The 13697-nt window shown below is 59.5% G+C and overlaps 1 protein-coding gene across 5 annotated transcripts in view; it reads left to right on the top strand.

Annotated features, from left to right (window-relative positions):
• PPP1R12B (protein phosphatase 1 regulatory subunit 12B) overlaps nt 1-13697 on the top strand; it is a 168355-nt gene that overhangs the window by 111490 nt on the left and 43168 nt on the right. For all 5 annotated transcript variants that reach the window (XM_060396798.1, XM_060396796.1, XM_060396795.1 and 2 more), the window contains 4 exons: nt 1683-1886; nt 3810-3978; nt 4062-4174; nt 4906-4947. In XM_060396798.1, the coding sequence (XP_060252781.1) occupies nt 1683-1886; nt 3810-3978; nt 4062-4174; nt 4906-4947 (528 nt within the window). The remainder of the gene's footprint in view (nt 1-1682; nt 1887-3809; nt 3979-4061; nt 4175-4905; nt 4948-13697) is intronic.

Here is a 13697-nt window from a genome sequence, read left to right as displayed (position 1 = left end):
GCCGGGACCTTCTTCTCCGGGAGGCCGCCTGTTCCTGCGTCACCTGGTTGTTGGAGTGTTTTCTGCTCCTTCGTGTAGAACGTGTTCTGTTGCCTCCCTTTGCCTAGCTTGCTGTTTTTATTTCCGCATGTCCAGCAGGTGGGTTCTGTTTTCCCGGTCTCGGAGAGAAGTGGCCTTTTGTAGGAAGTGTCCCGTGCATGCCAGTGGTGCACCTCCCTGTGGTCAGCAGCGCTCCGTGCTCTAGGGTGCCCCCGTGTGGGCTGTGGGGGACCCTGGGGCTGCTGCTGGTTCACTGGTGAGGGAGTCAGTGCAGGAAACCCCAGGGCTGGTGTCCGCCTGCAGGTGGTGGACCCAGTCAGCCCACGGCACGCAGTGGCCTGCAGCTATCCTGGGGCCAGTGTCCACCCACTGGTGTGTGAGGCTGGTCTCGAGGTCGACACAGGCTGCTCGTGGACAGGGCCAGGCCCCAGCCATGTCTGGGTCTGGAGTCTGCCCGCTGGTGGGTTGACCCGGGCTCCAGGGTCCGCGGGCGCAGGTCCCTGCGTCCCCACCCAGCGCCTGTGCTGGTGTGAGGGGCTGGCTGTCCAGGGCTGCTGTGGGCTCGAGGACTCATCAGACAGCCTGTCTGCTGGGGAGGGGTATGGGCACACGTCCCTGCCCGCTTGGTTGCTGGGCCTGAGGCCTCCCATGCTGTGTGTTGCTGGGGGCCAGGTGCTGCGGGTACTGGGCTGGAGGGAGGGTCCCACCGTGGCGCTGGCCTGCAGCCGCGTCCTTGGGGCGGGACCAGCTCCCAGTGTGGCTGCCACCGGTGTCTTGTCCAGAGTGTCACAGCCTGCCTCTTGGGGAGACTCCGGTCAGCCAGTGGGTCTGATCTGGCTCTTTTGAAGTCCCAGCTTCCACCCTGGGTTGTGGGGTGTGTGAAGCTCTGTGTGCCTGCAGGAGCGGAGTCTCTGCTCCCCACAGGCCTTGGCGACTCCCCGAGGAAGCCCTGCTGGCCTCGAAGCCCGGCATTCTGGGGGCTCGCCTTCCCCAGCACAGGACCCCCAGCTGGGGAGCCCCTCAGCCCCTCTGTGGTTAGTCAGCCTGCCGTGAGTGGGCCGCCCCTCCTGCTGTCTTGCAGTGGCCCCTTCTCCCCGTAGCTGTGGCAGACCCTCCCTGGCCAACCCCGTCACAGCGGTCGTTCTGATGAGCCCCGGAGGGCTGTGCTCCGGGTCTTCCTGCTCCGCCGCGCTGGCCATGCCCTCGCGGCCAGCTCTGTGTGTGTGTGTGGATGCAGTTTGCGGTTTGGTGGTTGTCCTAGCCTGACTGACGTTTCACCTTGTTGAGCCTGGCTCTTCCTGTGTGTCAGCTCCAGTTCTCCTGGGATAGCTGGAACCCACGTGCTCTTTGAGGTCGGGAGGGCCCCGAGGAGCCGAGCGGATGGGTGTGGACACGGCAGGGGGTGCTCGTGGAGCTCGAGCGGCGACGCTGGAGGGCTGCCCTTGCGGTGCACCTGGACCCGGGCCCGGACCTCTGCACACCCAGGCACTTGTGTTCGGTGTATATTAGCTGCAGACGGCCTCACACCTGTTGGGAGCTGTTTGGAACCTGGTACCATTAGACCTTTGAGGAGCTTCCCTGCTCGTTCATGGGGAGACGTCCACGGTTAGGGTGCACCCTCTGACTGTCTGGTGTCTTCCCAGGGCGTCACCCTCACGGACCTTCAGGAAGCGGAGAGGACGTTCAGCCGGTCAAGGGTAGAGCGTCAGGCTCAGGAGCAGCCCAGCCTGAAGCCCGTGGGTCCCGGAGCACTTGAGGGCGGCCTCCGGAAGCACGAGCCCTTGGCGGCCCCTGCCCAGGAAGCCGGGGAGAGCCACCAGCCCTGGGGCCGGAGCCCGGAGGGAGAGGTGAGCGCCGGCACGGAGAGCAGGGTCTGGGAGGCAGCCGGGGGGCTCTTGCTCACGGGGAGTCAGTGGACGCCTCCCAGGAGGCCTGTTTACGCCCGTCTGTGGTTGGCGGGCCTGTGTAACTGAGAGAATTCAGAGGACGGTGTCCTTCAGGGACCGTCATCTCCTCTGGGAGTTACCTGATGTGCTTTCGGCCGCAGCCTGCTGCGATGCCTGTGTGTCCTGTGACATGATCGCCACCGCAAGCTTGGTGAGCGAATGTGAATGTCTCGGTTCTGAAGAGACAGGTCTCGATATAATAAAATGAGGTAGAAATAGAAGCACTTATTATTGTCTATGCTCGGCACTGCTTTAGCTGTTTCACACGTGTGAAACTGCTCAGTCCTCAGCACAGCCCTGTGAGGTAAATGCCAGTCCTTCTTACACTGAGGCCGTGGGGTGTTCAGCACCTTGCTCGGCATCTCCGCGACTCAGGAGAGCCCAACGGGTTCCCTGGCAGCCCAGCAGGTAGGAGGCTGCGCTGCCCCGTGGGGCCCGGCTTCAGCCCTGGCCGGGGGCTGCGATCCCACAACCGCACGGTGTGGCCAGACACCAGTGAGGGATTTGGAAGAAGAGGTGGCGGGGCCGCTGAGCCTCGGCCCAGCCCCTGCCCGCACACTCCCGCAGCCTCTCCTCCTGCGCTGCGGGTGGACGGCCTGCCGTGCACTTCACCCCTTCAGTGCAGGCGCAGTCAGAGGTGTGGGGCCCTGTGTAGGTGCTCCTGGTTCACCGAAGACTCCCAGCGACACCTTTTATCTCAGGGTGACTGTCAGCACCATCCCTTTTCACGCCCAGAAATGCCCCGGTCGCGATGACACATTTCATGGTGACCGTAGTTGCAGGAAAAGAAGTCTTCCTGCTCTTCCTGTAGGTGGCCGAGGTTCTCTTGTTTATTCCGTTTATCAGCCACTGCTTCTTGAATACTTACTACGTACAAGGTTCAGTTCTAAGCATGCGGTAGCTCATCCAGTCCTCCAAGGCCTCTCTGAGGAAGAGCTTGTTTTCCGTCTTAAGAAGGAGGAAGTGGAGACTCAGAACTTGAGTCACCTTCTTAGGCCATGCGGCTCATTTGTGCCGAAGCTAGAATTTGAGCCACATCCTCCCAGACTCCCAAGCTGCCTGTGACGCGCTGCTTCTGTCTCTGTAACTTATAAACAAAGGGTCAGGCCATCTCCACATGTGGCGAGCGCTTAGCTCTGCATCTTCGGCAAACCACGGCAGCAGATAAATGCTGAGGCTTACTGTCGAGCTCTGTCCTGACTCTCAAGGAAAAAAAGCTCAAAGCAGAAAAGGGGAATTATTTTTTTCCTTTTATTTTGGGGGTGGGGTGCACATGCAGGATCTTAGTCCCGCAGCCTGAGGTCACGCCCGCACGCCTGGCAGTGGGCTGCAGTCTTCACGCCAGCCCGCCAGGGAAGTCCCAGAGAGAGGGAGCTTTCAGTGTCAGTAGCCCAGTTACGTCAGGTTGGCAGAGGGCTCAGCAGCTGGCAGAAGGTCCGGACTCGATCTGTTTCTAGACGCCTCTTATGTTGTTTTTTCCCATCCTGAGCTTATTTTCCCACATACACCCTGCCTTTCCGTGCCCCATCTTGAACGATGCCCCAGCCCCCTTCCTGTCTGCTTCGTGGAATCACAGTCGTTAGCGAGCCGGTGCTCCCTGGCGCCCGCCCGTCGGTTTCGGGGGGAACTTTTCTGGGCTGCTGTTACCCTGGCTGTGTCAGAGGAGTTCGGACCTGTTTTCTCTCTGGCTGGTTAACTGCTTATAAGCCTCATGATGTAGAAAAGCCCGTTTTGAATAAACGTGCTGTCCCTACGCTTCGGTTGGACTTGACCGCTGACGCCCCATCCTGTGGGTCGTCCTAGCCTGTGTATCATCCCCTGCAGCGTCCAGGTCAGCCCGAGCAGCCCACGGCGCCGGCGTCCCCTTCCGCCCCGAGACCCTCGCTCTACACCAGCTCCTACCTGCTCCGGACGGGTGGGTCCTCTGCGCCCGCCGCGCAGAGCTCAGAGCCCCCCGCAGGCACTGCCGGGACGCGGGACATGGACAGAAACGGTACGTCGGGCTTCGGAAAGCACAGGCTTCCAGTGCGCACGCCGCGGCGCCTAAGCTCCGTGCCGCGTCTCCTCCCTGAACAGAGGGCGGAGAAGCAGAGCCGGGCGACCAGTCCTCCGGCAGGATGTCCGTCCGCGAGAGGAGGCGGCCCCGGGAGCGCCGGCGGGGCACGGGCATCAACTTCTGGACGAAGGACGTAAGTGGCCCGCTGGTGCCGGGCGTCCTGTGTGGGTGAAGAGAGAGCCCCGCCCGGCGCCGCGAGCGCTGCCTGTCAGGACGCGTCGTGAGACAGGCAGGCTGCAGGGCGCGGGCTCGTCTGGGGGGCTCGGGCTGGCACCGACAGCAGTGCCAAGCGCGCGGGCAGGGGGCGAGCGCGCAGCGAGTGCAGACGGAGCGGGCGCGCAGGCCGTGCGGTCGGAGCCTCCCCCGCGGGCGCGCGGGCGCGCAGGGAGTCAGCGGCGCGGCGGCCCGTGCGCGCGGGGTTGGCCGAGGACCCGGGCTCTCAGAGTTACCCTCCGAAGAAGGAGGTGACGCAGCGCAGCTTGCCTTGGGCTCGGAGCGAGGACGGGGCTCCGTGCGTGCGCTCCCCGCGGGCCTCTGCCTGCTGGCTCAGCCCACCCCTGACGTCCACAGACCGAGCGGCCGGGGTCAGGTCCGCAGTGAGCGTGGCCCGCGGGGAATAGATGGCCGCTGCGGTGAGGCGGGAAGAGAGGGAAGAGGCGGTGGTGGTCGCTGTTAGAAGCGGCGGGTGCGAGCGTCCGGACGGGTCCGGCGGCGGCAGCGCCCGCGGAGGCCGGTTCTCGTTCCGCTGGGGCCGCAGGGGGCGCTCCGAGGCGCTGCTGAGGCCGCGCGCTGACCGGGCGGACTGGTGCCGCCAGCGCTGTCTGCGACCGCGACCACTTGTTTTTCTTCCACCTGCCTTTCCAGGAAGATGAAACGGAAGTCCCGGAAGAGGTGAAGAAAGCGTGGGTAAGTGACCGGCGGTGAGGCTGCCCCGCGGGGCCGCCGTGCCCGCTCTGCCCACCTAACAGAGGAGCAGGCTGCGTGCAGGCTAGGGTCTGGGGGTCCGGCGCGCTGCCCTGGCCGAGCTGCGTCCCGGGTTCCCGCTCGAGGTTGCCTGCGCCTCCGGCCAGGCTCCGACTCGGTTTCCGGCTCTGTCTCCTCTCTCTTGTGCTGGTGGAGTGTGTCAAGTCCTTTGGAATCTTGGGAAGAAAAGTGCAGTGATGCTGTTTCTCACGGATCAGCATCCTCTCCACGCTGGCAGAGAGGAGCAGAGGGCGGGGTGGGGACGGTCGGAAGTCACTTACATTTGCCTCTGGAAGGAGGCCTCGCTCTGGCCTGGGCAGCTCACAGGCCTGCACCATGGCGCCCGCTCCTGTCTGAGGGCGGCTCTCCCAAAGCCCCGGGCTCGTGAGCGTCGGCTCCGTGCTCCTGGGCAGCACCATGCATCTTTCCTTTTTCTTCCTTTGGGCTTTTTGTTTGTTTTCTTGGCCGTGCTGCGCAGCTCCCGGGTTGGGGTTGGGGGTCTTCGCTGCCTGACCAGGGCCGGATCCCCGCCCACTGCGTGGCGCGTGGAGTCCTGACTGCTGACTGCTGCACCGCGGGGACACCCTCCTGCTGTTTCTCCAGAAGGAAGGGGTTTGTCTGGCTTTGACCAGATGAATTGGGAGAAAATGTGCATTTCTATTGGAAAGTACGTAAAGAGATGGTTTCTTCTCTACCCTAAGGTATGTGACAGTATGTGATCAGAATATGCATAATAGCTCATCCTGAAAGTTAATGGTCCATTTTCAGAGGGGAAGTAGGGATGCTCTGCTCTCCTTGACCTGCCAGGATTGGGGTCGAGACCCAGAACTGTCAGGAGTGGCCTCCAGAGGCTGCGCGGTCCAGACCACTGAGGAGGGTGCAGCCCCCTTGTGGGGGCGGGGTTGCAGCTGGCTCACAGGGGAGGGCTGGGGGTGCGGTGTGGGCACAGATGCCCGAGGAGGCCCCCGGGGCAAGGTGTGTGTGCGTGACCGCGACCTCGTTCCTGGGGGTCGGCAGGGCTTCGGGAGACAGTCAGCTGTGACTGATACACCTAACGGGAGAGCCCGAGGGTGACCGCAGAGCTTGGACATGGCCACTGTGTATGCAGGGGCGTCGAGGCGGGCAGCTCCACAAAGGAGCCCAGCAGGGAGGCCTAGGCAGCGTCCCTGCAGGGAGGCTGCAGTCTCCTCGTTTCTGAGCTCCTTGGTGCCGGGGCACCAGGCAGGGACATCGAGTGTGGGCTTAGGAGGGCAGGGTATGTGGTGAGCCCATGCCCTGACGCCACCCCGGCCCTGGTGGGCTCCTCCCCAGCACCTGTGCAGCCTGGCAGGTGTGATGCCGGGGTCCGCACCGGCCCCCGGGGCAGCAGGCCCGGTCCTCATGGACCCTGGGAGTCCATCCCTGGTCAGGTGGGGGCTAGAATGATCCTGAATGTGTGTGGATGTCTCTCCTCCTCTCAGAGACTAGAGCCTGGTTGGAAAACCTTTGTTGTCTAATCCCGATCTGTGTTGATGTTGTGGGCATCTGTTTCCTGTCGTGTAGCTCAGCTGGAGAAGGGGCGCTGACGTGCATGTCCGGGCACGATTTGCGACTGGAGCGGCCCTGGGTGCTCTCTGTTCTGGGTGAGAGGAGAGGCCCTGTGCGCTTCCGTGGTGGTGACACAGGAATGCTCCAGGCCTCACGTGGTGCACCTGTTGAGGCAAACCCCGGCCCCCCTGGAAAAGCCATGAGGCGGTGAGGCCGCAGGTGATGCAGGGCTCGCGTCTCAGCAGCCCCTTGGCGCCGTGCTGGCAGCAGGTCTGCACGGCTGTCCGCGGGAGGTGGGCGCCCTCCCAGAAGTCCTCATCTGGCTGCATCTTGCAAAGTGAGGCTGAACCGAGTCTGGGTTTGACGTGAGGGAGGCGGCTGCTCCCGTCCAAAGTGCTGCCTGTCCGCTGGCCCCGGGGCGGGCTGTGTGCTCAGGGCCCTGCAGGCTCTGCGTCTTTTCTCGCCTGCGCCTCCATTCTGTTTGCGCTGTTTGGGTCTCCCAGTTCTTGTTTCCTGATCCCCAGGCCAGTTCCTACATGTGGTTGAATTCGTCACTAGAGGGCAGACGTGTCTCGGAGCCGTGGTGAGCGAGAAGAGCCGTGCCTGAGGAGGCCGGGCGGGAGGCAGGTGACTCGGTGGGGAGTCCACATCCGTGCGGGGAAGCTGCCCGCCTTCCAGACGTGGGCACCTTGGAGCTGGGAGGGAGTTAGAGAAAGTCCAGGAGAGGGGCCTCGCCTCACAGGGGCAGCTCTGAGGCCTGGTCCAGCGGAGCATCCAGGGGCGAGCACTCTCCAGGTGGCCCCCGGCCCACTTCAGGGGCCTCTGTGACTGTGCTGGGGCTGACCTCACGTCCCCTGTGGTTCCCCGTCCCTATTTAGGGACACAGATGAAGCCCAATGAAGAGGCTCAGCAGTGGGGTGTGAAGGGCTTCCAGGCTCAGAAGCTTTGCCGCGTGGAGGTGGGCCAACCACCGCCTGGCACGCGTCTCTCACACCAACCCAGAGGCTCTCCAGACCCCACGGTCTTCGGGTTTTTCTGGAGGCTTCCTCAAGTGTGTAGTTCGCTGTTACCTCAGTCTCCTCCCCCTCCGCCTTCCCTCAGCAGGTGGGGGTGAGTCTAGACGTTCCCAGCTGGTTTTCTGGTTAAAGTGTGTTAATGCACAGCCCTGTGTGAGCTTCAGCTGTGCAGAGTCATGGCTCACAGTTTCAAAGGTTATGCCCCACGTATAGTTCTTGCAGAGCGTCGGCCGTACTCTGTGTGTCGTGCAGTCCTCCCGGCTTCCTGCCCCGCAGGAGGTGTTCCTCTCACTCCTCCGTCGTCGTCTGTTATTCTTGCCGAGCAGGTTCCGTGTTTGAGTTGAGTTGCTGGTGGTGTTGCGCCTCCTCACATAAAGGGAGGTTCCCTTGAAGGGCGGTTCAGAGGCCGCGTGAGAGTCTGATCCGTGTCCAGGGGAGCACTCCCCTACTGCCCCGACCTGGTGTGTGTCTGTCTGCCAGGATGTGGCGTTCCCTTCCTCCACGTAGGAAGGTGCCCTTTTGCTTTCCAGCAAATCATATGCCATCATCTGAACAAACCATGACACTTGACCTTCGAAGTCAGCAGCGTAGCGTCCCGTCCAGAGTGGACCATTGGTCTGGTGACGCCTCCTCCTGGCGAGGCCTGCCCAGCAGACGTGCTGAGGAAGTGCTGGTCAGAGGGCGCTGAGATCCCTGCCGCAGACGGCTGGTGAGCTCGTCCAGGGGCACGCTGGTCCAATGCTCCAGAAGGCGTAAGCGATTAGGTGTGAGACTTTCAAACTGAACCAGAGAGACCCAAACTGGGGTGTTTCCAGCAAAGCTTGGTTTTGAACTAAGCTGTAACAGGAAATGAAACTTGCTCTGAGAGCCACCTGGCCGCGGGAATGCCTCTTACACCTGAAGCCGCTGCACGCGCCTCCCCCCCTGCCCCTCGTCTCCTGTAGCCCCTCCCCCACTCGTGGAGCAAGCCCTCCGAGGCGCCTGCTGTGGGCAGGCCGTGCTCAGGGCCAGCGTCACCCCGTCCCCGGGTCTCAGCTGGTGTGGGGGCATCCCCATGGGAAGGCCCTGCGGTTGCGGAGAGCTGGTTCCTGGGGCTCCCCTGACGGCTCCCGAGAAGGAGACGCAGCCTGTCGCTTTGACGGCTGGGAATGTCACGGACAAGGAAGTCTGGTGTGCTGCATCCCTGGGGTCATACAGAGTTGGACACGACTTAGTAACTGAACAAGTGTCATTCTAGCCATCCGAGGGCTAAATCAGAGTTTCATACAGAAGAGCTCCCAGAAATAAGTTTTCCAAAGAAAGGCCCTCCTTAAGGAAAACAGAGAACAGGGCCAGGCAGAGCGAAGTCGGGCCAGGCAGAGGGAACCAGAGCTGAGCCAGCTTCTGAGACCGCCTGCAGACAGCCAGCTCCTCCGCAGAGTTCCTCTTTTCTCACTGAGTCTCACAGTTCTTAGGGAATGTCGGCCATACCCCGCGTGGTATGCGGTGGTGCTTGTGGGCCTGCGAGTTGGAGCTTTGATCAGTCTAAGACGACAGTCATGGGCTTGGGATTTTAGAGCCAAAGGAAGCTTTGAACTTCTTGCTTTCCTTACTCATGGCCACACCGCAGGGCCTGCAGGATCCTGGTGCCCAGGCCAGGGACTGGAGCGGGTCCCAGCAGTGAGCGCCCGAGCCCCTGGAGCTCTGGGGGTTCCTGAGCGCCTCCCTTTAGAGCTCACAGCGAGCCCCAGGGAAAGCGCGCACAGCTGTGTGTGGACTCTGCCCTTGAGTGTGCGCCTGTCGCGTGTCGTGACGCACTGTCACGGCGGGAGGAGCGCAGGCCCAGCCCAGCTGCTCTGCAGGAGACACTTGCGTTTCCTCGTCTGTAAACGGGGTTGATGACAGTGTCGACCTCTTAGAGTCGTGAAATGAGAACCACCTAATACACTGAAACAGCTAGAGATGAGTCACGGCCATTCAGACTCGTTCCGAATCTTGGAATACTCTCACTGACCTGAGGATACTCTGACTTCGAGGCTGGCTGTTAAGCTGTCCGTAAAGGATGGATTTTTCGGGGTCAGAGAAGTAGCCCGGCTCCAGCACACGCCTGTGCTCTGACAGCGGGCCTGCTGGGTTTTGAGAAGTAAACGTTAGAGGGAGTGCTGAGGTGCGGGCGAGCCAGGCGGGCCGGGAGGAGGGCGAGCTCCGGCGCCCTGTGCGTGCCCTGCGCTCAGCAGCCCCCAGGCTCTGCCTGCGCCCGCCTGCCTTCCGCTCATCTGCACACGCGCACGCACTCAGGCCACCCCCGCTCACTTGGAGTCGGTGGTGGCCTCCCCTCCTGTCTGCTCCTGGCGCTCTGTGGGCGCTGTCCCCTCCGTCAGGCAGGACTCTGGCTTGTTACCCAGCCTCCTGAAGCCCCTTCGTCTGCTGGCAGGCGCCCAGCGGGTTCTGTCCGCGTCCGCCGCTGGCTAGTGTCTTTGCTGTTCTCCTTTTAGGTAAAAGCTGAGGCCTGTTTTGCTTTCCCTTCTCTCCGGGGCCCGATTGCCTAATAAGGTAAAGTATGTCCCAGACGAGCTGAGCTGTTGAGACAGAACAACCGTCTAAGTTTAGAGACCCGGTAGGTAAGCTCCGGACGGGACAGCTTATTTCTGTAGTCAAGCAGTATTTTTCAGTCACTGGAAAACCACCATCATCTTTTTTAAGCAAGCCGCTCTCCCTTTCAGCTGAGTGAAAAGACAGTGAAATATAGATCTTCCTCCCTCAGCTTCTTTGTCTTTAGCTGGAAAAGAAGGGGAAGAAAGGGGAAAGGTAGTTAGCTTGTCCCCGGAGTGAGAGGGCTTGTGAAGCCTGAGAATCTGATACGGTGCTCCCGGGACAGATGGAACAGGGAGGGCTGTGTGGACAGGGGTCGGCAGACTCTCACAGGGACCACGGGCAGGGCGCTGGGGGAGGCGGGCCAGTGCGTCTGTCCAGGCCGCCCGCGGGGGCCTCTCCAGCCTCTCCCCTCGTGCGCTTCTGCTCTGCACCCGTAGTTCTTAGGATCCCGCAGCTGCTGGGCTGTCTCTGTGTGGGTCACGTTTGTGCCTGGTTCCAGCCAAGCTGAAGAAGCCGGCCTGAGAGCAGTCTCTTTTGCCGTCTTCCTTTCAAGGACTCCGTCAGTTTTAGGCGACGCTGCTGCCAAGCAGAGCTCACGAAAGTGCACACGTGTTCCCCTCAGACCCTGCAGTTCTGGGGCCCGCTGCCCACCACATCAGTGAGTCCTGCCTCAGTCAGGAATCTGTCAGACAGAAAAACTGACCTTCAGGGTATCTGTGTGGCCTCCACTCAGAGGTCCAGAGATGCGGCGGGTTTATCAGCTGCTGAGGGGAGGACACTTAGCCTCTGAGCTTTGCACTTACTCCAGTCTCTTCCTTCCGCCTCTGGCTGCCTTCAAGGCCTCCGGTCTTGTCAGCGACCTCTGACCTTGTGTGGCGTCGTCAGAGGCTTGAACCTCCGCTGTAGCTTGTTTCTGTGACTAGGCAGAAAGCACGTGACGCACGGAGACGTGCAGAGAGAGCTTCTAGAGGAGGCTGTCCTTGTAGGGGTCGCCGTGGCGGAGACGGACGCAGGCAGGGCCAGGGAAGCCAGGCCTCCCCCGTGCCCCTGAACGCAGCTGTCCTGCCCCTGGGCTTCTGCCCGCCGCCCTGGACAGTCAGGGGTGAAAGCCTCTCTGTCATCCGAGTTCAGAGCCAGACTTGACTATGTGCGTGAGCTCACGTTTTTCGGTCGAGGAGAAGCCGCTTGCACGTGGGTTGACTGCGTCCCCAACCGCGGCGCCTCTTGAGCAAGGACATCATCATTCAGCAGCCCCCGCCCCGCATTCCCCCGTCACCGCTGCCGTTGGCCTCCAGGATGCTTCTCGGGGCCCACCTCTGGCTGCCTCCTGACGCCTCCTGGTGTTCCTGGCCCCCAGATTTGCACACTGAAACACATGCTTCATTTTCAGTGATTTCCCTTTGTCTCTTCTCCATGTTTTATTATTAATTTTTTGTGATTTTAGCTGAGTTTTACCTCTTAAGAATTTAACTTCAGAATAGTCATAGTTGGTGGGAGTAAAAAATGTTTGTTATAAGAAGCGATTCCTACTGCTGCAAAGAGTGAAAATAAAGTTGTTCACTCAAATGAGATGATTGTTTAACATTCCGGTGAATTTCATGCCGATATTTTTCCTAAGAGTTTTATATCCCGAAACCAGCTAATGGCTTTCTTAAGAAGACGATGGTTTGCAGCTTGGGTATTCCGGGCCCCGTCATTACAGTGATGACAGCTTTGTGTGAGGCTGGCTTCTGAGCCCTCGGGTCCGGCTCTCTCTTGGGTGGAGTCAGGCTGCGCTGGCTTTGATCGTGGGGAGCCCGCAGGGGTAATTGTTCTCTGCGCAGTGCAGTCTGGGGGTTTCCTTAGTTACAGGACCCTTCATTTCTTCTGGAGACCTTTAACCATGGCTTAGGCCTAGCTAATGTCAGCCTTCAAGCCCCATGATTGAGGTAACAAGCTTAGTGGGGGATTTGCGGCTCTTTCTCAGCAAATGAAGTGTTTATAGATTCGCCCCGGCAGGAATGTCGAACTTGAGGCACTGACTGATGTTATGGCTGGAGGGCCGGAGGGATGGGCTGGTGGGGGCCGCGGTCACGGTCTACCAGGCTTCGTTTTCTCCAGCTCCATTTTCCATCACGCAGACTCAGGAATCGGAGCAGGCATTCAGGGGCCTGAATTTCTCTCTTAGAAAACCGTGATGTTCTGTCCAGACGCAGTGCTCGAGGGACACAGATGTCCGCACAGGTGCACCGGAGCATGCTCCCTGGGCCTTCAGAGGCTTCGTTTCCTGACAGCCCCAACTCTTACACTGTAAATTATGCCAGTTTCAACGGCTACTGAGAAGAAAAAAGGGACTTTTTAAAAGCCTTTTACCAAATTAATAGTTCAAACTAGAATACTTGGTGTGGGCTTGGAGCTTATCAGTTCAGTTCAGTTGCTCAGTCGTGTCCGACTCTTTGCGACCCCATCAATCGCAGCACACCAGGCCTCCCTGTCCATCACCATCTCCCGGAGTTCACTCAGACTCACGTCCATCGAGTCCGTGATGTCATCCAGCCATCTCATCCTGGGTCGTCCGCTTCTCCTCCTGCCCCCAATCCCTCCCAGCATCAGAATCTTTTCCAATGAGTCAGCTCTTCTCATGAGGTGGCCAAAGTACTGGAGTTTCAGCTTCAGCATCATTCCTTCCAAAGAAATCCCAGGGTTGATCTCCTTCCGAATGGACTGGTTGGATCTCCTTGCAGTCCAAGGGACTCTCAAGAGTCTTCTCCAACACCACAGTTCAAAAGCATCAATTCTTCAGCTCTCAGCCTTCTTCACAGTCCAACTCTCGCATCCATACATGACCACAGGAAAAACCATAGTCTTGACTAGACGGACCTTAGTCGGCAAAGTAATGTCTCTGCTTTTGAATATGCTATCTAGGTTGGTCATAACTTTTCTTCCAAGGAGTAAGTGTCTTTTAATTTCATGGCTGCAGTCACCATCTGCAGTGATTCTGGAGCCCCCCAAAATAAAGTCTGGCACTGTTTCCACTGTTTCCCCATCTATTTCCCATGAAGTGATGGGACCGGATGCCATGATCTTAGTTTTCTGAATGTTGAGCTTTAAGCCAACTTTTTCACTCTCCACTTTCACTTTCATCAAGAGGCTTTTTAGCTCCTCCTCACTTTCTGCCATAAGGGTGGTGTCATCTGCGTATCTGAGGTGATTGATATTTCTCCCGGCAATCTTGATTCCAGCTTGTGTTTCTTCCAGCCCAGTGTTTCTCATGATGTACTCTGCATATAAATTAAATAAGCAAGGTGACAATATACAGCCTTGACGTACTCCTTTTCCTATTTGGAACCAGGCTGTTGTTCCATGTCCACTTCTAACTGTTGCTTCCTGACCTGCATACAGATTTCTCAAGAGGCAGGTCAGGTGGTCTGGTATTCCCATCTCTTTCAGAATTTTCCACAGTTTCTTGTGATCCACACAGTCAAAGGCTTTGGCATAGTCAATAAAGCAGAAATAGATGTTTTCTGGAACTCTCTTGCTTTTTGCATGATCCAGCGGATGTTGGCATTTGATCTCTGGTTGCTCTGCCTTTTCTAA

The sequence above is a fragment of the Ovis aries genome, chromosome 12, assembly GCF_016772045.2.
Source record: "Ovis aries strain OAR_USU_Benz2616 breed Rambouillet chromosome 12, ARS-UI_Ramb_v3.0, whole genome shotgun sequence".
NCBI classification, from domain to species: domain Eukaryota; kingdom Metazoa; phylum Chordata; class Mammalia; order Artiodactyla; family Bovidae; genus Ovis; species Ovis aries.
This window is presented reverse-complemented; position numbering and strand designations above follow the sequence as displayed.